The sequence below is a fragment of the Harmonia axyridis genome, chromosome 1 (assembly GCF_914767665.1).
Source record: "Harmonia axyridis chromosome 1, icHarAxyr1.1, whole genome shotgun sequence".
NCBI lineage: Eukaryota > Metazoa > Arthropoda > Insecta > Coleoptera > Coccinellidae > Harmonia > Harmonia axyridis.
This window is the reverse complement of record NC_059501.1, coordinates 86,725,108-86,750,777: the sequence shown is the minus strand read 5'-3', so window position 1 is coordinate 86,750,777 and position 25,670 is coordinate 86,725,108. Positions and strand designations below refer to the sequence as shown.

At 36.8% G+C, this 25,670-nt stretch overlaps 1 protein-coding gene across 2 annotated transcripts in view; it reads right to left on the bottom strand.

The window, feature by feature from the left end:
• LOC123685018 (orexin/Hypocretin receptor type 1-like) overlaps positions 1-25,670 on the bottom strand; it is a 130,291-nt gene that overhangs the window by 73,452 nt on the left and 31,169 nt on the right. For both annotated transcript variants that reach the window (XM_045624583.1, XM_045624576.1), the window contains exon 2: positions 19,713-20,293. In XM_045624583.1, the coding sequence (XP_045480539.1) occupies positions 19,713-20,261 (549 nt within the window). In that variant the 5' untranslated portion in view covers positions 20,262-20,293. The remainder of the gene's footprint in view (positions 1-19,712; positions 20,294-25,670) is intronic.

The window sequence follows — 25,670 nt, the reverse complement described above, 5'->3', positions numbered from 1 at the left end:
TAGACATGAATTTTATTTATCCGCAAGATAATCTTGTGGCATTACATTTTAAATATGATTTCTGGCATATGACCGCCACGGCTGGCTCGGATGTAGTCCAATCTGGACGTCCAGTTTTCGATGACTTTTTCCAACATTTGTGGCCGTATATCGGCAATAACACGGCGAATGTTGTCTTCCAAATGGTCAAGGGTTTATGGCTTAACCGCATAGACCAATGACTTCACATAGCCCCACAGAAAGTAGTCTAGCGGTGTTAAATCACAAGATCTTGGAGGCCAATTCACAGGTTCAAAACGTGAAATTAGGCGGTCACCAAACGTGTCTTTCAATAAATCGATTGTGGCACGAGCTGTGTGACATGTTGCGCCGTCTTGATGGAACGACAGCTCCTGGACATCATGGTTGTTCAATTCAGGAATGAAAAAGTTAGTAATCATGGCTCTATACCGATCACCATTGACTAACGTTCTGGCCATCATCCTTTTTGAAGAAGTACGGACCAATGATTCCACCAGCCCATAAAGCGCACCAAACAGTCAGTTTTTCTGGATGTAACGGTGTTTCGACATACACTTGAGGATTAGCTTCACTCCAAATGCGGCAGTTTTGTTTTTTGACGTAGGCATTCTACCAGAATTGCGCTTCATCGCTAAACAAAATAAAATGGACGTAGTGCGCGATACGTATTCCGCACAGAACCAGTAATGCCAACTTAAAGTTATATACTTCGAAAACACCCGTTAAATAGGGTGGTTCGAAATTAATGGGAGATTTGAAATTGACAAAATCAATAAAACACCCTGATTCTTCATTATAAAGAGAGATAGACCCTTCAAAAATATCCCCTATTTACCTTTAGCTTCCGCCCATTTACCAATGAATCACCCTGTATAAGAATGTTCCAGTGTGAATTAAAATAGCAGCACTCTTCACCTTCCTTAATGCCTTTATGATGACCTGGCAAAATCTCTTGCTCTCAAACATCCCAACTTGTGAAATATCGATCAAGACGAGGATGCTGTACTTTGAAGAAGATAAAGGCGCCGGTGTTACATTTTTCAGGAGGAGTTTTATTCTCGCATCAAGGTCCCACATCCTCGGATTTTTACCCCATTTCAGCTGAGTAATGAAGGTAGCTACACTGACGCGGAAAATCTGGTTGCATTGTCCGTGTAATTTTCACACGTGGAGCTCATTCTGTTCCGGAAAAACCAGGTGGAAATGATCTCCATTTGTTCCATCAACGGTTCGTTTTGAAGCGAAGCTGCAGTCGTTCGGTTTGGGAAAAAGGTTCAATGTTTGTTTGGGCAGTGTGAGCGAATTGAGTACTACAGAGAGAGGAGAAAATACATATACAGGTGGTTTCAAATGACCAACTTATTGAGCGATGCTCGATGTAAGTTCTGAGCGTTCTGCTGAAGATTTATCTGCCAAATTCAGAATGATTATTATGCAACTGACAATGTAAAATTCACTAGATTAACTTAGTCCGTGAACTTAAAATATATAAAGGCTGTTTTTTTTAGAGCTATAGAACTATAAATTGCAATAAAACAACGATGGATTATTCGATTGGCATGAATTTTATTTATCCACAAGATAATCTTCTGGCATTATATTTTGAATATGATTTCTGGCATATGACCGCCACGGCTGGCTCGGATTTAGTCCAATCTGGACGTCCAATTTTTGATGACTTTTTCCAACATTTGTGGCCGTATATCGGCAATAACACGGCGAATGTTGTCTTCCAAATGGTCAAGGGTTTGTGGCTTATCCGCATAGACCAATGACTTTACATAGCCCCACAGAAAGTAGTCTAGCGGTGTTAAATCACAAGATATTGTGAGGCCAATTCACAGGTCCAAAACGTGAAATTAGGCGGTCACCAAACGTGTCTTTCAATGAATCGATCGTGGCACGAGCTGTGTGACATGTTGCGCCGTCTTGTTGGAACCACAGCTCCTGGACATCATGGTTGTTCAATTCAGGAATGAAAAAGTTAGTAATCATGGCTCTATACCGATCACCATTGACTGTAACGTTCTGGTCATCATCGTTTTTGAAGAAGTACGGACCAATGATTCCACCAGCCCATAAAGCGCACCAAACAGTCAGTTTTTCTGGATGTAATGATGTTTCGACATACACTTGAGGATTAGCTTCACTCCAAATGCGGCAGTTCTGTTTGTTGACGTAGCCATTCAACCAGAAGTGCGATTCATCGCTAAACAAAATAAAATGGACGTAGTGCGCGATACGTATTCCGCACAGAACCATTATTTTCGAAATAAAATTGCACTATTTGCAAGCGTTGTTCAGGCGTGAGTCTATTCATGATGAATTGCCAAACCAAACTGAGAATAAATCACTTGAAAGCTTTCGCATCGTACGAATCCCGCGTGAAAAAAACTGGTCATCTTTTGAAGGGATCCAAGAATCGATCCAGTTTTTTACTTCTTCATAAGACCGAAAGTGCTGGTTAGCCAGGCCGTGTGGCATTGATCGAAGCAAGTGATAGTCCAAGGAAACCACGTGGGTGGGGTAGGACTTTCCATTTCGACGTTTATGTCTTGACCACTTTCGAAACATTTTTATGCTGTAAAATACTTTATCATGTCTCCCGTTGTATTGAGGCCGTTTGTCTTTCAATGCTCAGCTCAAACGCATTAATTGCGCCCGATAACGACCGCCTGTGATTGTTTCAATCGGTTTCGACAACTCATAATAAACTACGCTGAGCTGGTCCAACCAAATACTGAACATGACTTTGGAACCACGAATATTCGGTTTGACCGTCGACGTGGAAGCATGGCCGAGATATCCCTATAATTTTCTGCGCTTGGTATTATCGTAATGAACCAATTTTGCGTATCCAGTCACAATGCGATTCAGAAATCCCTTCTATCTTCGCCTTGCAAGCAAACAAACGCCGTTCAACATTTCTCGGCTTCAACTCGTACGGCACCCAATTTCCTTGTTTCTGAATCATTCCCATGTTTTTCAGACGTTTTGAAATGTCTCGTTGTGTCACTCCAAATGATCCTGCCAATTCTTGTTGCGTTCGACACTAGTCTTGATCAAGTAATGCCTCCAATTCTGCATCTTCGGATCATCTCTCTTCCACCCCCATGCTGGTCTTCGACGTCAAAAATCATCGTTCTTGAAGCGTTGAAATCACTCTCGTCACGTTTTTTCATTAATAGCGGCCTCATAGGTATTCGAGAGCATTCGATGAGCCTCAACCGCAGATTTCTTCGTATTAAAACAGAAAATTGAAACCTCCCGCAAATGACCAGAATTTGGCTCGTAAACTGAAAAGTTTAATCGAGAATTACTTTATGATGCAGACACAAATCGACTAATATTTCGATGGCGTTATGTTTAGCTTATTGCATGACATCTACGATCGATTTATTTTGATTACCATTCACCGCTCCAGCCATCTATTGCAAAATGGCTGAAGCATAGTTGTAAACCTAATATAAGGTACAATAATATATTTTTTTCTGATGTGACTCACTATCTAATATTGTCACCAGTAGCCACTGCTCATTTCAAACCGAACTTCCAGCAACTATTCGAAATCTAGATGACCCCCAAGTGCCCATATATCGTGCAAGTCGTAAAAGCATTACCAACTTCTCGATTAAATCAAGCCTGGCGCTGCATTAATCATGCAACATTCGAAATTTCAAGTTCGCAAATTAAATTCTAAGGCTGATGTTCGACATTTGGAATAGTTCGTCCGATTGCGGCAAGTAGGTTGTGAAACAAAGTTTGGAAATTAATAACCTCTCGGAACCTGTTGGAACGAGTTCGATGTCGCTACAGGTATTGGCGAAAAATTGAGTTTTGCTGGGGAACAGTGACGGCTTGCCAGGGACGGCAGTCTCCTCACCAAGAGATGAATAACCTGTTCATCAAATTTGAATTTCTGTTTTCTAATCATAAAAAAGCAATTTATTTTTGAAATATATATCTTCCTTGAGTGTTTCAGGTGAGGTTGTGAGATTTTACAGAAATGATTGATTCAGAATTGATACTTGTTTCCTCAGTTATCACAAAGTATAGTATAACCACCAAATGCATCCTGCTCAAACGTGCTCGATGAGACTTAGCTTAGGGTATCTTGGAGGTGATACTAGATGTGGAATACCAGGTTTGAGTCTAGCAGCAATCACCTGGTAGGATCTATGTGGTGAATGTGGTGAATTGTGTCCAATAGGAGCTTGAAAATGATAACTTCATCAACATGTATGAGACGGCATGGTTCTTGGAAGTACTTAGATGTCAAGTAAGCACGACCTTATGGTCTATTGTGCCCCCTCAGAGCTGTTCACACCATTAGTTAACATTGTATACAGCTCAATCTCCAGCTACACAGTTCTAATGAACTCCAGTATCTAGGATATCTTCAAGAAGGCTCCTCACTTCTGCAAGTCTCTTGTCCAAAGCATTTTTTTAATTGGCTAGCTATGGCGAGGCATTTCGTCACCAGGTGATCTGGAATGTCTCCTTCTCCCCCAGAATCTATACTCGTACCTTTCTGCTAGACTTATTCTTATGAGATGCTTCCTGAGAAATACAGTGAGGAGATATGGCATATTCTCCAGATAATTGTTAGATCTCGCTACATCCAAGTTTCGAAGAAACTTTTAGGAATGTTCCAACCTACGAATATACCGCTAGAGTGTTTCTCTTTCGGTTTTCACTTCTCCTGAATCTATTTTTCGTCTGTATGTACTTTCACCTATAGGTGATGTCTCTGACCCAATAAAAGGAGTTTGTGTTTTTTTTTCTGGTCAGGTTTTCGACGTCTTCATTTCCTTTAATTCTTGAGTGACAGAACCTTGTTATTTCTGCCTATTCTGTTGAGTTTTCTTCGGCCCTTCAACTTTCAACTTCCCGATCACATGACATCACTTCGTGGAGCGACCTTTCAGAGGCTTGTGAAAACTTGCTTATTGAAAATGTCTTCTATTCTATAGAAACCATCAATTCTAGTCATTATATTCACTGGTCAATTTCGTATATGTATTATATATTTATGATATATGTGTTTAAATGTTATTAATATGTGTACTAATGTTCAGGACATCTGTAGGTATACTTTGTCTTATATTTTATTGACCTACCCTGTAAAGTTTTGAAGGAAATAAACGAGTATGAGTATGAGTATTAGTAATATCATCTTAGGATCGATGATATGTGAGTTGATTGCTTCGATTGATGCCCGACTGTCAAAATGTATCATTATATTACATTTCTTACAGTTTCTTACTGGGTTGTACTTCAATACATCTTTCGATTGCCTGAAAGACACTAGGACAGCGGCCTTTCCTTTTCTCGATAATAATTTCTTTGAAAAATCCAAAAGAATATGTCAACAATCATCAGGTATGATGTCTAGTATCTATATATCACCACGAGTCGCCACTGCAGGAGGAACGGATGTAGGAAGTTGTCCTTCTTGCATTCGTTGTTTCTAAGTAGTTTCTACCAAAGTTCAAAGCCGTTGAAGTTCCATAGACCACTCGAAGTTTAATAAATGATCCAATACCTCCTGCTCAGACCATAAAGAATTTGATGGAGAAGAGGAAATGTGTCATAAAATTTTGAAATTGAGTTCTTTGACTGTTTTCACCGATTGGGGCACCTTACATATCGGCCTCAGTTCGTTTGTAATATTGGAAATTGGCCAACAGCTCTCGGTGTATATAAAATTAAAATCATCGTTTATGGGCTCTAAAAGAGTTTTCATTAAGGTCGTTCCTGAATTGCCACGATAACAGTGTCAGATTATTTCGTTATTAAACTGTATACCTTAATCTGAATAACAGTTCAAATCGCTTGACAAAATTAAATTGAGCTGCATTGTGTGGGTATGCAACCCAAAATATTTTGATATTTAATGAAACAGAGATTGTTGAGAGGTTCAGTGTGATATATAAAAAGCTATCTGATGGTGACTGGATATGAAGCAGTTTTCACTTGGAATTGTATTTTATTCAGCAATGAGATGATATTCTGCTTGAATTTTCTATGAAAATTCGAGGAAATTGTAATATTGGGTATTTTTTTCGATATAACTCTTATGTATTTTTTGAGTTTATGAAGCATGAAATTATTATTTCATGCCTATCGAATTCGGAGTTTTGAAATCATACATAATTGAATTTGACTACAGATTCGTATCAGTTAGTCGAGATTATCGTTTGAAATTATTTCTTGTTCAAAAACGAAAAATAGCTCAACTTTATTAAAATTGAAAAATGGAGCAACCAAGTTTGTTGTTGACTATATAATTTATAAGACTATTATGTTCTTCTATCTCTTTACTTTTCAAGTAGGTAGTTATCTAAACAATGAAACATAGAGTTGAGTCTAATACCGGGTGTCCCAAGTAATCCAATAAAGGCAATATCTAGTTTATTCGACAAGATAATAACATCAAAGTACCTTCCCAATGACGTCTAAAAAAATTCTTACATTTTACAACTCTGTAGTAGCTACCCCTCACTTTTTATTTTCAAATGGCACCCCCTGTATATTGTCAGTGAAAATTGCGTGCCATTTTATTTAGAATACAACGCATTATCGATTCCAAACGTTCTTTGTGGCAGTTTAAGCAAAATACACAGAATTTTACAGTACAATATGTGACAGTGGATGAAACATTGATGCATCACTCAACTCTGTATCATAAGGAGCCTTTGCTGATTACAAAGCAGTCGGTGAAAGCCATCCAAAACGACCATTATATCATAACATCTGCTGGCAAGGTTATGACAACCGTATTTTGTAATGTCCATGATATGTTTGTCTTCATCTTTCTTGACAAAGTTAAAACCCTCAACAGTGAATATAACATAACGTCATTGGATATATTGTACGCGGAAATTGAAGAAAAACGTCCTCAAATATATGTAGAAGAAAGAATTCTCTTTCACCTAGAGAATGTTTCATGTCACAAATCTATTAAACCATGGTCCAATTGAATGAATTCTATTTCCAACTGCATAACCACCGAGCTTTTTCAACAGATCTGACCTTCAGCGATTACTGGCTTCATGCAGATCTCAAGAAAATTCCCCAGGGTAAGAAATTTGCCTCTAATGAAAAAGAGATTACCGAGATTGAAGTCTATTTTCTAAGAAAAGAAGAGTCTTTCTACAGAAAATGTATTGAAAAGATAGAGGAGCATCGGAGTACATGTATCATTCTTGAAGGTGACTATGTTAACGAATAATGTAGAATTTTGAAGCTATGAAGGTTTAATGAGTCTACTTCATGAAGGAAATTTAATATAAATATAAAAAAATTGACAACTTTGTGTCTATTCCTTCACAATTATATATCTTTAGGATATATTTGGTTCATTTTTGTCTTGAAATATAATTCCCATTCTAAAAATGAAAAAATTAACAAACAACCAAAAGAATATTCAAAATACATAACAGTTTTAGAACCAAAGGACAAATTTCTAAAATTGTTATTTCAGATGTAAATGTCGATTTGTATATGTAGTTCATGAAAATAACAAGAGAGAAATCTATGACTACCTGATGCAATTTATTTCTGTGTGAATCCTTATTAGCGAAACAGTTACGTTTAGTTAGTTTGAAGTTCCTCAATTTCAATTTTTGTGAAGTAGTGATACAATTGGTGAGTTGGTAAATTATGTTGAACTATAAGGCACTGATGAGGAAAAATTGTCTTTATATTAATTAAGTTATTCAATTTGTTAATCGATTATTCAATTTGTACAGTTTTATTTATTTTCAATTTTTTTTTGGTTGGTCATTAAATTTGTCATTTTCAGAATTGAAATTATATTTCAAGACAAAAATTAACCAAATATATCATAAAGATATATTATTGTGAAGGAATAGACACAAAGTCGTCAATTTTTTGAGAATTTTTAAGAAAATATGGTTGGGCCCGTAACCTATTGAGCGAAGTGTTAATCTAAGTAATCATATCCAAGAATTGATGATGTATTCACGTTGGAATGAAAACAATATTTTATATTGGATACTATGATCGAGACAACCACTTTCCCATCAAAACGTTTTATGAGACATAAAACAGTTTAAGTGCATATTGGACGAATATCCAACATTCAAGAATTGAAATTATACAACTGTTTCCTTCATTTTAAATTATTTCAGTCATATGCTCCAAAAGTTGATTAACCGATCACAGAAACTCGTATTTGCCTAACATCGAAAAAATATTCCCACCTATTTTCTTCTTGTCGAACATGGCGGAAATAAAGATTTAAGGAATTGACCTTATCGTTTCCTCCCATTAGGGAATCTCTCCTGAGAAATAAGATTTATTCGAGTTTTTCGATCTTAACTCTTGCTCCCTTTAGGCAAGACTGATTGTTAGGTAGCAGATGGAAGAGAAGAATTGTAGGCACATTAGAGATAACATAGGAACTGTTTTGAAAGGCGAGGATGCTGAGAGAAATGGAGTGCTTTTATGCCTCGATCGTTTACTAGATTAGTCTTACCCTAATCTCCGCAGAGATCTGGAATATTCACTTGGATGAATTACTCACTCAATCTGGATTTGATTTGATCATAATTATATAACTGGATGTGAAGGCTTTTGGGTTTATTTCCTTATACGTAGAATCAGTGGGATATGAGTATTTCAGGTTTATGTAATGAGATTCCTTTAGATTTCATGGTGCTATTGGCAAAATGAAGACATATAGTTATTGGAAATGGAGAAATTCTCTGGCTTGAAGTCGGAAGTGAAGTTAGAAGTGAATTCACGTCAGTGCCTTCTTCGTTTTATTTCAATATCCTTTTGGATTTTTTTATGATTCTGATGATGCTATTAGCACGAAACTCCGCAAGAGGCTGGATATTATTATTTTCGATATAAAGGACAATATTTATATTTCTTATGTCATTTGCATTTAGCAGTTTATGTTATTTAATCATGGAAAGATATACGCAGATAAAAAAGGTTTCGAATTTGTAAATGGTTTTATCAAATTCAATTGTGAATTTTGATGTGTTCGAAAAATGATGAATATCTTATAGTTGTTATTCAATATGAACACCCACCATCGTTTTTATAAACACGAAAATATCGGAAAACTTCTTTCGATATTCTAATCGAATTTTCCATGGCTCTCAAGGCTGATGCCAGGAACGGCAAACCGGACATTTTGCCGGGGCGCCAAGTTTTTCTTAGTAGTAGCATAATAAAATTTCCAAAAGCCAATTTCTTAGAAACCAAATAGGCGCTCTCAACTATAGTTATGGAAATATAAATAGGCACTAAAATGCACCTTTAAGAACTACGTCATTTTTTTACTATAGATTTTTTATGATAACGGAAATATTGAAAAACTTCTCCGATATTCTAATCGAATTTTCCATGGTTCGAATTATGTGATAAGTTCGAAATGTAACGAATATTTTGTAGTTGTTCTTCAATATAAAAACCCGAAATTCTATTCATTTTTATAATCACTGAAATATTGGAAAATTTCTTTTGATATTCGGATCAAATTTTCCATGATTCTAATTATGTGATGTGTTCGAAAAGTGATGAATATACTTCAGCTATTATTCATTATGAACACCCAAAATCTTAACTCCGTCGTTTTTAAAATCACGAAAATATTGGGGAGCTTCTTTCGATATTGTGATCGAATTTTCTATGGTTCTGATTATGTGATCAGTTCAAAATTTTGTAAATAGCTTTGAGTTGTTACTTTATATAAACACCCCAAAATCTTAAAATCTGTCGTTTTTATAAACACTGAAATATTGGTATACTTCTCTAGATAAACTGATCGAATTTATATGGTTCTAATTATGTGATAAATTCGAGATGTGATAAAATCTTTTAGTTCCCCTAAATTTGAACCCAATGATTTTTATGATCACGGAAATATTGAAAATCTTCGTTCAATATTCTGATCGAATTTGCTATGGTTCTAATTATGTGATAAGTCCATAATGTGATGAATATCTTTAAGTTGTTATTTAATATGAACACCAAAATCTCAACTCCGTCGTTTTCAAAACACGGAAATATTGTGAAACTTCTTTCGGTATTCTGATCAAATTTTCTGTTGTTCTAATTATGTGATAAGTTGGAAATGTGATGAATATCTTGTAGATGTTTTTCAACATGAACACCCAAAATTTTATCTACGTCGTTTTCAAAATCACTGAAATATTGGAAAACTTCTTTCGATATTCTGATCGAATTTTCTAAGATTCGAATTATGTGATTATGTGATATTTCGATATCTTTTAGTTGATATTTGATATAAACACCTAGAATCTGAACTCTGTTATTTTTATAATGACGGAAATAGGGGAAACTTCTTTAGATATTCTGATCGAATGTTCTATGATTCTCATTATGTGAGCAGTTCGAAATTTTGTAAATAGCTTTGTGTTGTTATTAAAAAGAATAGCGAAAATCTTATCTTTATCTGTTTTGTGTCCACGGAAATATTGGTTAAAGTTTTTTTCTTTATTCTTCTCTAATTTTGATTTCCGTCTGAGAATTCGAAAACTACAGATATGTAGGTTCCAGTTATTGTTCCCTGTAAATAATTGAGATGGTCAACAGGATGCTTGGGGACCTATTAGTTTCTTCAAGTGTCGAGGGCATGACAGTTTCAATGAATTTACAGGGAACGAATTGTTATTGTACATAAAATGTAAAAAGGATGTGTAATTCTTCGAGGTGTCGAAGATATGTCATGGAGTTGTAAATCTTGAAGAGATTTACTGGGGGGTTGGGAAAGTTCGAGAACAAGACGGTTGTACCAGATGTGTTACATCTGTGTATCAGGTACTAGTCTTTCGAGAATATTCGATTTCCAGGAATCCGCGAAGATCTTTGTGGGCGGTACGGCAAAATACTTATTGGACTAGGGGATGGTAATTTCCCTAAGGGTGTGGTCAAGCCGAAAGAAGGGAATTCGATATGCGAGACAGAGTAAGGTCCGATCAGACAGTTCAAGTTTGAGTCGAGAGACAGTTCAAGTTAAGTCAAAGACGAGTAAAGTTCGGTCGGTCAACTTAAGACGTAAGACGAAAAGACGGTTCGCGGACTAGATTAAGACGAGTCGCGAACGAGTTAGAGATGAGACGACCGAAAACTTGAAGTACGACGAAGACGTGATAAACGAAGACGTTTCGAGTAATCAACAAACGAGTTAAAGACGAAGTTCAGGACCGTAGTGAGAAACTTGTAATTAAGACGTAATTAAGATCTTCTCAAAACTGAGTTCTTACTGTATAAGTGTGGCTTTGTAAATAGATGTAAATAATTGAAAAGAGTTTAATTATTGCAAATCCAACAAAGTCGCGGAGAAAAAGACGAAAGGCCAGGTAATCGAATCATACCTCTAGACGATCGATTAACCAAGCCTATAGATATTGTAACGAAATCATTGAGTTCACGAAGGTCACAAACTTCATCCTTTTTCGCAAACCACCGAGCTGAATATCAGAATCGCTGCACACGAACCAGAGAGAGCATCATCCTACACTGGCCCGTACTAGGAATATTAATTAGATGTTATCGAAAACCTTCCCAGCCACCTATCGCTCTCGGATGTTTTCCCGTCCGGAAAAACCACGTCGGAAAGTTGGATAATTTTCGCGATAGAAAAACCGGGGACGTAGCCGATACCATCTACGGAGGTCGGCTCAATTTTCCAGGAAATTAGAGATGCCAACGTTGCGTGATGGGTTGAGTTCCGTTGATAAGAGCAGCCGGGAGGAAGGAGACGTTGGAGGATGTTTTTTTTTCGGTTTCAACTTGGCTGATTTGGTGGGAAAGGATGGAATCGTTAGAGTAAAAGTTGCGGATGATCGGGAAGTTGCCTGATAGGAGACGGAAATGAAAACGTGGGAATAGAAGATGGAAACGAGCTTGCTCTATCTGGATGTTGACTACGTTCGACTAAGCTAGGCTTGCGGATTACAAAAATTTCTTGGAAAACTTTCAATTCAATTCAAGTATTTATTCATTGAGTAAAGGGTATTTTTTTAGAGCTATAGAACTTTAAATTGCAACGAAACTACGATGGATTATCCGCATAGGCCAATGACTTTACATAGCCTCACAGAAAGTAGTCTAGCGGTGTTAAATCATAAGATCTTGGAGGCCAATTCACAGGTCCAAAACGTGAAATTAGGCGGTCACCAAACGTGTCTTTCAATAAATCGATTGTGGCACGAGCTGTGTGACATGTTGCGCCGTCTTGTTGAAACCACAGCTCCTGGACATCATGGTTGTTTAATTCAGGAATGAAAAAGTTAGTAATCATGGCTCTATACCGATCACCATTGACTGTAACGTTCTGGCCATCATCGTTTTTGAAGAAGTACGGACCAATGATTCCACCAGCCCATAAAGCGCACCAAACAGTCAGTTTTTCTGGATGTAACGGTGTTTCGACATACACTTGAGGATTAGCTTCACTCCAAATGCGGCAGTTTTGTTTGTTGACGTAGCCATTCATCCAGAAGTGCGCTTCATCGCTAAACAAAATAAAATGGACGTAGTGCGCGATACGTATTCCGCACAGAACCATTATTTTCGAAATAAAATTGCACTATTTGCAAGCGTTGTTCGGCCGTGAGTCTATTCATGATGAATTGCCAAACCAAACTGAGAATAACTGTGGATATCAATTATGAATTGATAGAATTGGATGAACATCTTCAGAAAACAAGAATACTTGTACGTATTCCAATAAATTATTAGAATTACGGCATATGTTTAAACATTATTTTGAAATTCTAAATACCGGATATTATGCTGTGAACCATTTATTGCGGGAAGTTCCAGCATCTATTGTTGATAACGTGTATACGTAGTCAGGTTTTGTTTTTTGAAATTTCAATTGTAATATTCAATATGTGAAACCTGAAGAAGCTACAGTGTAGCGGAAAATTAAGAGGAAATGGAATAAATATCATTTAATTTCCAATATCTTGAAAAATAAGTAGGTTGTCAACAGCAGATCTATTCATGTTATCCTTTTATGTATTTCTCCGATTGAAATTCAGTTATAATAGACCTTCGGCGAATTATTCTCGGAACATGAAATTTACAATTTATATAGGGTGTTTTTTTTCGAGGTATATAACTTTGAGTTGGCATTGCTGTTCAAGATGGCTACCGATTTAACAGCTGTCAAGTGATTTATTCTCAGTTTGGTTTGGCAATTCATCATGAATAGACTCACGCCTGAACAACACTTGCAAATAGTGCAATTTCATTTCGAAAATAATGGTTCTGTGCGGAATACGTATCGCGCACTATCTTTTATCACTTCTGGTTGAATGTCTACGTCAACAAACAAAACTGCCGCATTTGGAGTGAAGCTAATCCTCAAGTGTATGTCGAAACACCGTTACATCCAGAAAAACTTACTGTTTGGTGCGCTTTATGGGCTGGTGGAATCGTTGGTCCGTACTTCTTCAAAAACGATGATGGCCAGAACGTTACAGTCAATGGTGATCGGTAAAGAGCCATGATTACTAACTTTTTCATTCCTGAATTGAACAACCATGAGCTGTGGTTCCAACAAGACGGTGCAACATGTCACAGAGCTCGTGCCACAATCGATTTATTGAAAGACACGTTTGGTGACCGCCTAATTTCAAGTTTTGAACCTGTGAATTGGCCTCCAAGATCTTGGGATTTAACACCGCTAGACTACTTTCTGTGGGACTATGTGAAGTCATTAGACTATGCGGATAAGCCACAAACCCTTGACAATTTAGAAGACAACATTCGCCTTGTTATTGCCGATATACGGCCACAAATGTTGTAAAAAGTCATCTAAAATTGGGCGTCTAGATTGGACTACATCCGAGCCAGCCGTGGCGGTCATATGCCAGAAATCATATTTAAAATGTAATGCCACAAGATTATCTTGTAGATAAATAAAATTGATGTCAATCGAATAATCCATCGTTGTTTTATTGCGATTTAAAGTTCTATAGCTCTTAAAAAAACACCCTTTACTTCTGACGCGATCAACATAAAATGTATGTAGCTTGAAATTGTTATTTTACGTCTAAAAATTCCGCGACCGAATACGTAGTTTTGAAATTATCAATAATAATGAATTAATAGAAATAAAAAAATAAAATTTACGCTCATTAAAAAACTCAGCCTGGTCAGATGGACGAACAGAATTTAAACGTTTAAACCAAAAATTAGAGACACAGACATCGTGATGAAATAAAATAAACCTCAGAGAACCGAGAACTGACTAAAATAGATCAAACACGATCTTCACAATTACTCGTATCATAAATAACAACTTAACATCGATATTCAATTCAGATCAGTTCAAATACTCATTACGCCACATCGACAATACCCTGACAAAGCATCTAGTCGGCTGCCGGAACTGCCAGCCACTAATGAACCTCTCCAAGAAGGAAGACATCAGAAAGCAGATTTAATTAAGGCAACAAGCTATTGAAGGAAATATCTGCCACAATGTCCTGTAGCGCTAATTTCAACGAATCACGTTTGACCTGCGTTCATTGTAGTTGAGAATTGGTAAATGAGGGAGATTATCTTGTTGATGTACGTTCGTGTCTTCATGGCTCGAGTTTGCGGTTTCTTTGTCACTCGATCTGTGTCCTACTTCGCGCTGCTTTCGTGATAAGAACTTGGTGCATTATCCAAATGGAATAAACATCTGTGCTGAGGATAATACGTATCTTCGGGGCGTGAAAAGTTTTGGGATTTGGATTTTAGCTCAAAGTAGATTAGAGCTGGAGGATTATATGGATATGATTCATTCGAAATGAAGATTGAGTAGACGAAATTGAGACTTTAATAACAACTAAATACGCTTTTATTGAAATTAAATACGAGATACTGCCAGGAGTTCCGATGGTTACGATATTTTTTGTGGAGACAATATTCGAGAGAATATACAGGGTGTTTCATTGGGAAACGGAAATACTTCACAGGTGCAAAGGTGGCACCAAAGCGGTTCTGGAGATTCCTCATTTATTGGGTCTTACTGTCTTCGTAGCCGAGATACAGGGTGTTGTATGAATTTTTCCCGTTTATTTCTGAGGCCATATCAAACGAACCACTCGGTATATTTTCTTCATATTTGGCAAATATGTTCCTAATTGAGAGCCCAAACGTATCATGCAATAACCGCTTTGAAAATCTAGGTCCGGGTTAACAAAAAATTATGAATCGTTTGAATCCTCGTAACAACACCCTGTACATCGGAATTTTGAAAATCTGTTTTAATATTCGGAAACACCGCTAAAAACTAAACTGAGACGTGCACTTCAAATTTTCGCGCAGACAGTTTTACTGCACTAATTTTCAACGTAAAAATGAAGTTTTTGAAAACTTGGATACCTGACGGTGATTTGAAGTGACTTTTAATAATGAATTATCAAAAATATTGAATCCATAATTTTTTCAAGATTACTTTGTAATTCATTTTTACATTGGTTTTCCTTTTTATAGCTGTATACTATGTCAGTTTCTATTTATTGATAATTGAGTTGCATTAGGTTGATATCGTATATTTTGAAACAATTATGAACAAAAAAATATAATAACAAAATAATTAATTAATCTGAATTATTCTAAACAACAATGGTATTCTGTCAAAGTGATGGTTGTCAACCTAACTCACTAAAAGTTACTTCAAACCACTTCCAACGAACCAAATTCTTAAAAAATTCACGTTTTCGTTGAAAATTTGTGCAGTAATGAGAAACGACGAGAGACTGAGAGAGTAACTCAAAAATAAAAACTGAAATGGTTTACAGCTATAAAAAGGAAAACCAATGTGAAAATGAATTACAAAGTTATCTTGAAATAATTATGGATTCAATATTTTTGACGATTCATTGTTAAAAGTCACTTCAAACCACCGTCAGGTATCCAAGTTCTTAAAAACTTCACTTTTACGTTGAAAATTAGTGCAGTAAAACTGTCTGCGCGAAAATTTGAAGTGCACGTCTCAGTTTAGTTTTTAGCGGTGTTTCCGAATATTAAAACAGATTTTCAAAATTCCGATGTACAGGGTGTTGTTAGGAGGATTCAAACTATTCATAATTTTTTGTTAACCCGGACCTGGATTTTCAAAGCGGTTATTGCATGATACGTTTGGGCTCTCAATTAGGAACATATTTGCCAAATATGAAGAAAATATATCGGGTGGTTCGTTTGATATGGCCTCAGAAAGAAACAGGAAAAATTCATAAAACACCCTGTATCTCGGCTACGAAGACAGTAAGACCCAATAAATGGGGTATCTCCAGAACCGCCTTGGTGCCACCTATGCACCTGTGAAGTATTTCCGTTTCCCAATGAAACACCCTGTATAATAATGTACAGATCCAATAAAGGCTTCCTGGATTTTCTTCTTGGTGCTGAAGAAGAAAATAACTCTATGAAAATACTGCGTTTTTAAACATTAGAACCATTTTTATTTATCAGTGCTTATTGAGGGTATATCATAGATAGACTGATTTCATCGTTAAATACGAGAACAACACACAGGAAAAATTTGAATGTTGTTTTTTCAGCAATTTTTCTTTTTGTAACACAAAGGTAACACAAAGAATTCAAGATAAAAGTTGTTAGCTCATTCTGTAAACAAATACACAAATCATTCACTGCACCTATACGGGGAAACAGAGTTTAAGCTGAGGTTTTTATCTGTGCTCTTGTATTATACGTTGAAATGTAAGCTGCTCCGTTCACATTTCTTCTGCTTATACTGACATTTATCATACTTTTTTGTTTGATTTGATGTAATTCTGTTTCTGAAAAGAATATTTTTATTATTCATGGACTCCTAGAATATCATTTGTTTCCCAGGAACAATTATTTTGTGGCCGATGTTTTTTGCACAAACTTCAGCAAGATTGTATGGCATTATGTCAATGTAATTATAAGGCAGAAGCCTCAGCTGTATTTTGGCTCTCCAGCGTTTCGAATTCTAGTGAATGAATAACATTTCATTAAAGAGAAACCCTGGGAATTGTAGTAAGATCAAAGGGGGACATATGCTCATATTACTGTAATTTCTGTCATAGTTAGCTTTCAGAGCTGATTCGTATTTGGTTGTGCTCCAATTAAAATGTTAATTACCTGTCTGGTTTCCACTAAATTGGAGCTACGGAAATTTTGGGGCAACCATGTTCCGTGGATGGAAGTTGATAGAATTTTTTTTTTTGAGAATCTGTGGCATATGTTATAAATTGAAAAGTATGGGAAACAAAACCGATCCCTGCAGAACTCCATTATTCAACGTTTTGAAACTACTAATTCTGTCATCCATAAAAACACGAAGTTTCCTGTCAGATAACATATTTTCAATCAAATGGTGATGGAGTTTTTGAATCAAACCATCTTTCCACACTGTATCATAAGCTGCAGATAAATCAAAGAAAGCAGCTCCATTTTTCGACTTATTATGAACAATTCAAGCAAAAGACTAAAAAGTTTACAATCAATATAGAGTCATATTCATTGTACGAATATTTTTGTTGATCTTTTTCGTAATGTGACAATAATTTATTTTATATCTTCTTGTATGATTTTCTGTAGAGAGAGTAAATCTGAAATAGAACATCTCATATATTTCATTACATAAATAAAGTGCTCTTCTTTATAACGAAGAACGTACATGGAATTATATCAATCTATTTATCAGACGTGGGTAGAAAGCTGTAGAATCAACTCAAGTATCGCCGTTCATCTAATCTAGATTTTTTGTTCGTTTTCGATACCCAGGGGTCTCATAAACACGGAGAGTCTCAGACTCTGGCTTCAATTGGACGAAAAAAACTCCAATGACGAACGGATCAGGTGAAAATATGAGATTAGTTTCGGAGATTAGGTTTTTTTGATACTAGACAAGTTAATTCGATCCTAGAGACATGAAACTTGGGAGAAAAGCTGAAAGCGATCCTTTCATGAATTGATACGATGCGATGCGAAAAACCTTGAGGGTTTTATTTTTCCAACTATCTAGAGAAGTATAGCGGTTGTGAATCAATTGCTTGGGAAGATTACTTCTCAACGAATTCACTTTAAGAGTTTAGGGACTCTCAAATTCTTTTTTCAAATAAGATAAAATACTCGTATAAGAAGATATATCTCGACTGGTTTTCGAGTAACAACAATAACTGTTTCAAATATTTCGCTCTAATCTTGTCACTATTATTTTATATGGCGTTTAACACCATTCAAAGTCTGTCAATTAAAAAATTTCATCTTTATGAAGGGTGTCTTTTTTAGAGCTATAGAACTTTAAATTGCAATAAAACAACGATGGATTATTCGATTCACATGAATTTTATTTATCCGCAAGATAATCTTGTGGCATTACATTTTAAATATGATTTCTGGCATATGACCGCCACGGCTGGCTCGGATGTAGTCCAATCTGGACGTCCAATTTTCGATGACTTTTTCCAAAATTTGTGGCCGTATATCGGCAATAACACGGCGAATGTTGTCTTCCAAATGGTCAAGGGTTTGTGGCTTATCCGCATAGACAAATGACTTTACATAGCCCCACAGAAAGTAGTCTAGCGGTGTTAAATCACAAGATCTTGGAGGCCAATTCACAGTTCCAAAACGTGAAATAAGGCGGTCACCAACGTGTCTTTTCTATAAATCGATTGTGGCACGAGCTGTGTGACATGTTGCGCCGTCTTGTTGAAACCACAGCTCCTGGACATCATGGTTGTTCAATTCAGGAATGAAAAAGTTAGTAATCATGGCTCTTTACCGATCATCATTGACTGTAACGTTCTGGCCATCATCGTTTTTGAAGAAGTACGGACCAATGATTCCACCAGCCCATAAAGCGCACCAAACAGTCAGTTTTTCTGGATGTAACGGTGTTTCGACATACACTTCAGGATAAGCTTCACTCCGAATACGGCAGTTTTATTTGTTGACGTAGCGATTCAACCAGAATTCAGAAGCTTCATCGCTAATGGACGTAGTGCGCGATACGTATTCCGCGCAGAACTATTATTTTCGAAATAAAATTGCACTATTTGCAAGCGTTGTTCAACTGAGAATAAATCACTTGACAACTGTTAAATCGGTCGCCATCTTGAACAGAAAAAAACACCCGTTATATCTTTATAGTTATCTGAATACACCTGAAATTTCCAGCTTTGTGTAGGTTGCCCTTATATGAAGTTTTTATTAATTGACATGAATCTTTTTGGTAGCTTTATGACGTAATTGTGTCCCAATTTAATGGACCTCTATGATCACTTGCTATTTGCCAAGGCCAAGATGATCTGCCATTTTTAAAGAATTTTCCAATAAGAGGTTCCATTTTGAATAGCCCACTATCCTTCTGAAGCTGTCATCATTTGACATTTGACAAGTAAAAGCTACGCCATCACTAAAAATGGAACGAAACACGTTGCAAAGACGCAATGAAATTGTTAAAATTCACTAAAAAATAGGGATAATTTTGTAGTCACAGTTCGCAGAACTAAAGCACTGAAGGACATTTTGCAGGCTACGTGGTCACCGAAATCTAGTGATTCAACACATTCAGACTTTTTCAGTCAACAAATTCAGAAGAAATAAATTTGTATTAATTTTTTCAGGGTATCATCATACATACAATTTTCACGCAAATTTCAAAATCAAATCTCTTCCAGACTCACCTGAAAATACAGCACAGTCTTGCACATCACCACCCCAAAGAACCAAGTCATTGTCACATCCCAAACGACCGTAGGCGGCAGACAGAACAGTATAACCAAAAAATCAGCCACCGCCAAGTTCACTATAAAATAGTTCGTTACGGTCCTCATCGAATGGTTCCTGTACACCGCGACACACACCAAGAAGTTCCCCACTATCCCCACCAGAAACACCATGGCGTGGAAGAAGATCAACACCCAAGTCCAGGTCTTGGGGAAGATGTACTGCTCAATCTCCTCCAGCTTGTAGGTGTTGTTGTATGTAGCGTCGTAGGTATCGTTGTTGTCCATCATTCCTTCGTTGTCTTGTAGGGTGGTGTCCAGGTAGTCTTCAAGAAGAAGGTTGTAGTCAGAGGAGACCACCAAGTCTTGTTGTTCTGTTGGATAGGTCATCTTGAGGGTGAAAGATTCCTGGTCGCCGGAGCTGTGCTGAGCCTTTAGAATGGTCTCTGCGTGTATAGATCTTGAGAGGAACCACACCAGAGATAGAGTCCCTAGTTTGAATCTCATGACAGCTTTCAGTGGAGCATCCCTGGGTCAATCTGTAAAAAAAACATAGATGAGAATTTTATACAGCCTCAAACTATACCTCAGAGCAAAATTTCTCACAGCTTCCATCAACAGACAAGAATACACTGCGCAAAAAAATTAACGCACATTCTGAAGATCTCAATTTTAAGGAAAGTTAACTCTATATTGACTTTATAACTTATTTTTTATGTTCTCTCGGGAAGGTTTTGAACGAAACAAGACACATTAAATGGAAGAAAAATTCAGGATTTCACCGAATCTTATGTGAAAGAAGAGAAATAAACAATTTTCAAAATACTGGAATGCTGATAAGTGATTTAATACTTGGTATTTCCACCCCTTGCGTTAATTACAACTCGGCAACGACGGTTTATACTCAAAATGGGTGATCTTAAAATGTTCTGATCTAATCCTTCCCAGATTTCTCTGAGTTGGATTCCTAAGTCATTAAGAGTAGCTGGATGATTTTCTGAACTTCTCAGCCTTCTATTGAGGTTGTCCCAAACCTGTTCAATCGGATTGAGATCTGGACCTCTTGCTGGCCATTCCATTCGAGAGACTTCAACCTCTTCAAGGTACTCCTGAACGATGCGCGCACGATGGGGTCTGGCATTATCGTCCATAAAAATGAAATTTTCACCAATGTATGGGGCAAATGGCACTACATGCTCTTTAAGAATGTTTCTTATATACCTATCAGCATTCATAGCTCCATTATCAACGACCACTAGGTCTGTGCGAGCAGTCAAAGATATTCCACCCCATACCATAATCGATCCTCCCCCGAAACCAGTAGTATTCAGGAAATTGCACTGAGCATATATTTCATGTGGACGTCTGTATACAAGGGAACGTCGATCACAATGGTAGAGGCAGAATCTAGACTTATCTGTGAAGAGAACTCTTTCCCAATCAGCCTCTTCCCAACGGATATGCTCTCTCGCAAAATCCAAACGCGCCCTTCGATGGGCTGGGGTAAGAGCTGGGCTTCTTGCCACGACACGAGGCCTTAAATCATATTGTCTGAGGCGATTTCTGATTGTCTGAGTGCTAATTTGCACCCCATGAGTTTGCTCAAGCTGATTTTGAAGGAGGCGAGCGGTTGCAAACCGTTGTCTCAACGAAGAAACTCTCAAGTAACGTACTTGAATGGCAGTTGTTCCGTGGTCTACCCTGTCCTGGTCTTCGGACATTCCTACCTGTCTCCCTGAATCGCTGCAACATTCTGGAACCCCTTGTATGGGAAACTGCAAACCTCTCTGCAATTCTTGTGTGTGTCCACCCTTCTTCTCGCAAAACTACCGCTTGGGCACATTCCTCTTGGGTCAAATTGCGCGATTCGCGTTGCATAGCGATCGAGTGTAGAAAATCAAACGAAAGAAAAACTATTGATCACTAGAATTGATCGAGAACAACTGATTCCAGAATGGAGCCAATACATTCAAAATCTGATAATCTCATCTTTTTGTATTCTGCTGCTGGGAAAAAACATCTGTATTGAAGAAAAACGTTGAAAGTGGATAACATATGCATGCATAATTCTTATAAAAATAATTATCATTGAGAACACCTTCAGTTGTAGAATAAATTTGAGATTTCCTTAATGTGCGTTAATTTTTTTGCGCAGTGTATATCCACTGATATACTGACTCAGTTAGAGTCCACATCTAGCTCAAAATTCGAAAAGTAAAGAAATTGGGACGAGATGATAGAGCAGTCAGTTCAGAAAACGACCACTCAATTAAGCTCTAAATGATAGCTTAGTTTGGAAGTAAACAGATTCACAATCAATAATGAATATAATGAGTTCCTATTCAATGCATGCATTGATGTTTAAACAGCGATTATAATCGCTAATAAGATAATCAACGAATAATTCCATGTATATATGTATATTTAAATGATCAATTATTCCATCGAGCACCGTACTGACCAACACTTGTGTAAAGTTAATTAATCCTCAAAGGACTGGATGTAATTGTCATAATAATTTGAAGCTATTCAGTATGGAAACTCAACAAGACCTCTTGGTGAAAGCACCTTTTTTATTCAGCTTACTGCGCTGTTGAAACATGGGATGATTAAAACCATTGTATCTGAGATCAAGGAACAAAAGGATAGCAAATTCAGACTATTCATTGTCCTTTCTTTGTCCTCTTGTTGAAATACGGCTTTGAATATTACTGGTAGAAATTATTTATTAGGTGTACAACTTTGCTTCCACCGTTTTGCAATAGATGGCTGTAGCGGTAAGTGATAGTTGAAATAAAAAGATCGTAGATGCGATACATTAAACTTAGGTATTTGTAAACATAACGACAACGAAATATTAGTCGATTTGTGTCTGCTTCAGAAAGTTATTCTCGATTAAACATGTCAGCTTACGAGCCAAATTCTTGTCATTTGCGGGGGGATTTAATTTTCTGCTTTAATATGAAGAAAACTGCGGCTGAGGCTCATCGAATGCTCTCAAATACCTATGGTGAGGCCGCTATTAGTGAGAGAACGTGCCGAGAGTGGTTTCAACGCTTCAAGAACGGTGATTCTGACGTCAAAGACCAGAATGGCGGTGGAAGAGAGAAAGTTTTAGAAAATACAGAATTGGAAGCATTACTCAAGACTCAAGACTCGTTTCAAATCCAACAAGAATTGGCAGATTCATAAACAAGAAAATTGGGTGCCGTACGAGTTGAAGCCGAGATATGTTGAACGGCGTTTTTTTGCTTTGTAAACAGCTGCTTGCATGGCAAAGACGGAAGGAATTTCTGCATCGCATGATGACTGGAGACGAAAAATGGGTTCATTACTATAATGCCAAGCGCAGAAAATCATGGGGATATCCCGGCCATACTTCCACGTTGACGGTCAAACCGAATATTCACGATTCCTAGGTCATGCTCAGTATTTGGTGGAACCAGCTCAGCGTAGTGTATTATTAATTGTTAAAACCGGTTGAAACAATCAAAGGCGATCGTTATCGAACGCATTTAATGCGTTTGAGCCGAGCATAGAAAGAAAAACGGCCGCAATACAACGAAAGACATGATAAAGTGATTTTACAGCAAGACCATGCTCGACCTCATGTTGTGAAAGTGGTCAAGACATACTTGGAAACGTTGAAATGGGAAGTCCTACCCCACCTGCCGTATTTTCCAGACGTTGCTTCCTCGGACTATCATTTATTTCGGTCAATGGTACACGGCCTGGCTGACCAGCACTTTCGGTCTTATGAAAAAGTAGAAAATTGGATCGATTCATGGATCGCGGGATTCATAGACTGCCCGAAAGATGGGAGAAAGTATTAAAATAGGGGGTCATTTCAGCAAACACCCTGTACCTAAAATCAATACTTAAAGAGTTATCGACGAAGAACTACTGAATTGTTAAACCCATTTGTTTTCTCAAACTGATAATGATAATAGTTATAACGGGAAATATACACAAGTTGAAAATAAAAAATGTGTCATATTTTGAAAAATCGATCTAATAGACAAAATCTGAGAGATATTTCAGATTCTGCTCTCGAAAATCAACCAGAAAAGGTTGTTAAATCGCACCAAAATGCCTTTGTTATTAAGAGCTTTTAGGTATAAAATAAGTGAAGAAGCTTGTAGATCGTCAACGATAATTTCAAACAGCGATCCATCTTCCCCAAAATAAAATTTTTTCTTCGCCCCTACATCATAATTCAAACTTTCAGCGCATGATGAACAAAATTTGCCTAATATTTCTCTCCCTACACTTTATTATATGAATACTGAAGACATTATTACGGTTAATCAGGTATTGTTTATTACCCCATGAAACCTCATACATTTTCCCATTTAAAATTTGATGAACCGGTATACAACAGGGAAAATATTAGACATGTAACTGAGATATGAGACTTTTTTATTACTTTCAATTATGAGCATCTGGAACTGTTCGAATGGAAAATTGATTTTCTCTAACTCTGTTACGAATCCGTTCTTTCTGTCATACCTTGTAGAATGAAATCGTGCGGGAATATCTCAATTTCATACAGATTTCATGGTAATATTTCATTATTATGTTGGTACCCGGAACTCTCCAGTGATACAGAAAAAAGTTACGTCAACCAACATTTTCCAATGCAAAAATATTTATGGAAATGTACCATTAATTTCAATTTCAATTTAGTGAATTAGAGAAAATAATTCATAATTCTTGTTAAGAAGGCCCATTCTAACACTCACTCATTCAAAAAGTCGACAAGTGTGAAAGCATCAAAAACTGAAATTCTTCAATTCAGGAATGTTGATCAATTGTAATTGATATTGATTATCCATAAAATATCTGAAATTGAAGAAATACCACCGCTCAAATTTTTGATAATCACTGAAGAACTCAATATATTTGGACTCACACTGTATATCTTCAGATCGTACAAGAATCACATTTTTTTATAGTGGACTTCAATCAGCTGAATGAATAATAGATGCATATTCGATTTGGTTTATATATTCGAAAAAGTTTCATCACAGTGGCATTTGTAATTTTGGAAAAGTTATTTTTGATCCTTACTTGATGGAAATCCGTGAATTCGTTATAAATAAAATAAAATATTTATTGGAAGGTTGAACACATAGTCCTCTAAAAAAGAAACAAAGACATCAATGCCACTGAATAAGCCACAGTCACATTTGAAGTATTCTTCCTCCCAACAGAACGATCATATTGATAGATAGAGTCGAATCACGCCAGAAAATTGCTTTCCCAGCCTTTCCCTCCACTATATATTACAGTCCCATCACAACTCATATTTCTATCGGGATGGACCAACTTATCCGATGTTGAACACCTCATCTTTCGAATCGGTTTCTCATTCTGAGATGCCGACTAGATTGATGAAGTTCCCCGACTGAGATCGAATCGACAGATTGCTGGAAAATCAGGCAGAATTAATGAAATTGAAAACTGAACTTGGGTAGGGGGAATGGGCCTTAATGGAATTGAAGGCGCTTTATTCGATCTGAGTGGTGGTATTTGCTGAGATTTACAGCATCTTTTATCAGATGGTGAATTCGGATAGGTTCGATCATTTTGTATATAGGGAGTAATAATGGGGTGTCAGTTCGGTGATTCTTGTTTCTTTGAGATATCGTACCTGTGTGTCTGTCAATAAGATACGATGAAGAAGAGAAAATTAATGGACACAAAGGAGACGCACCGCATCAAAGGTGAATTTTCTCAAATTTATCGTATCAGATGTAGTATAAAGAATTCCATTAGTTTTCCAATAGAAGGCTTTAGTTATCTAACGGGTGTTTTTTTTCGAGGTATATAACTTTAAGTTGGCATTACTGTTCAAGATGGCGACCGATTCAACAGCTGTTAAATTATTTATTCTCAGTTTGGTTTGGCAATTCA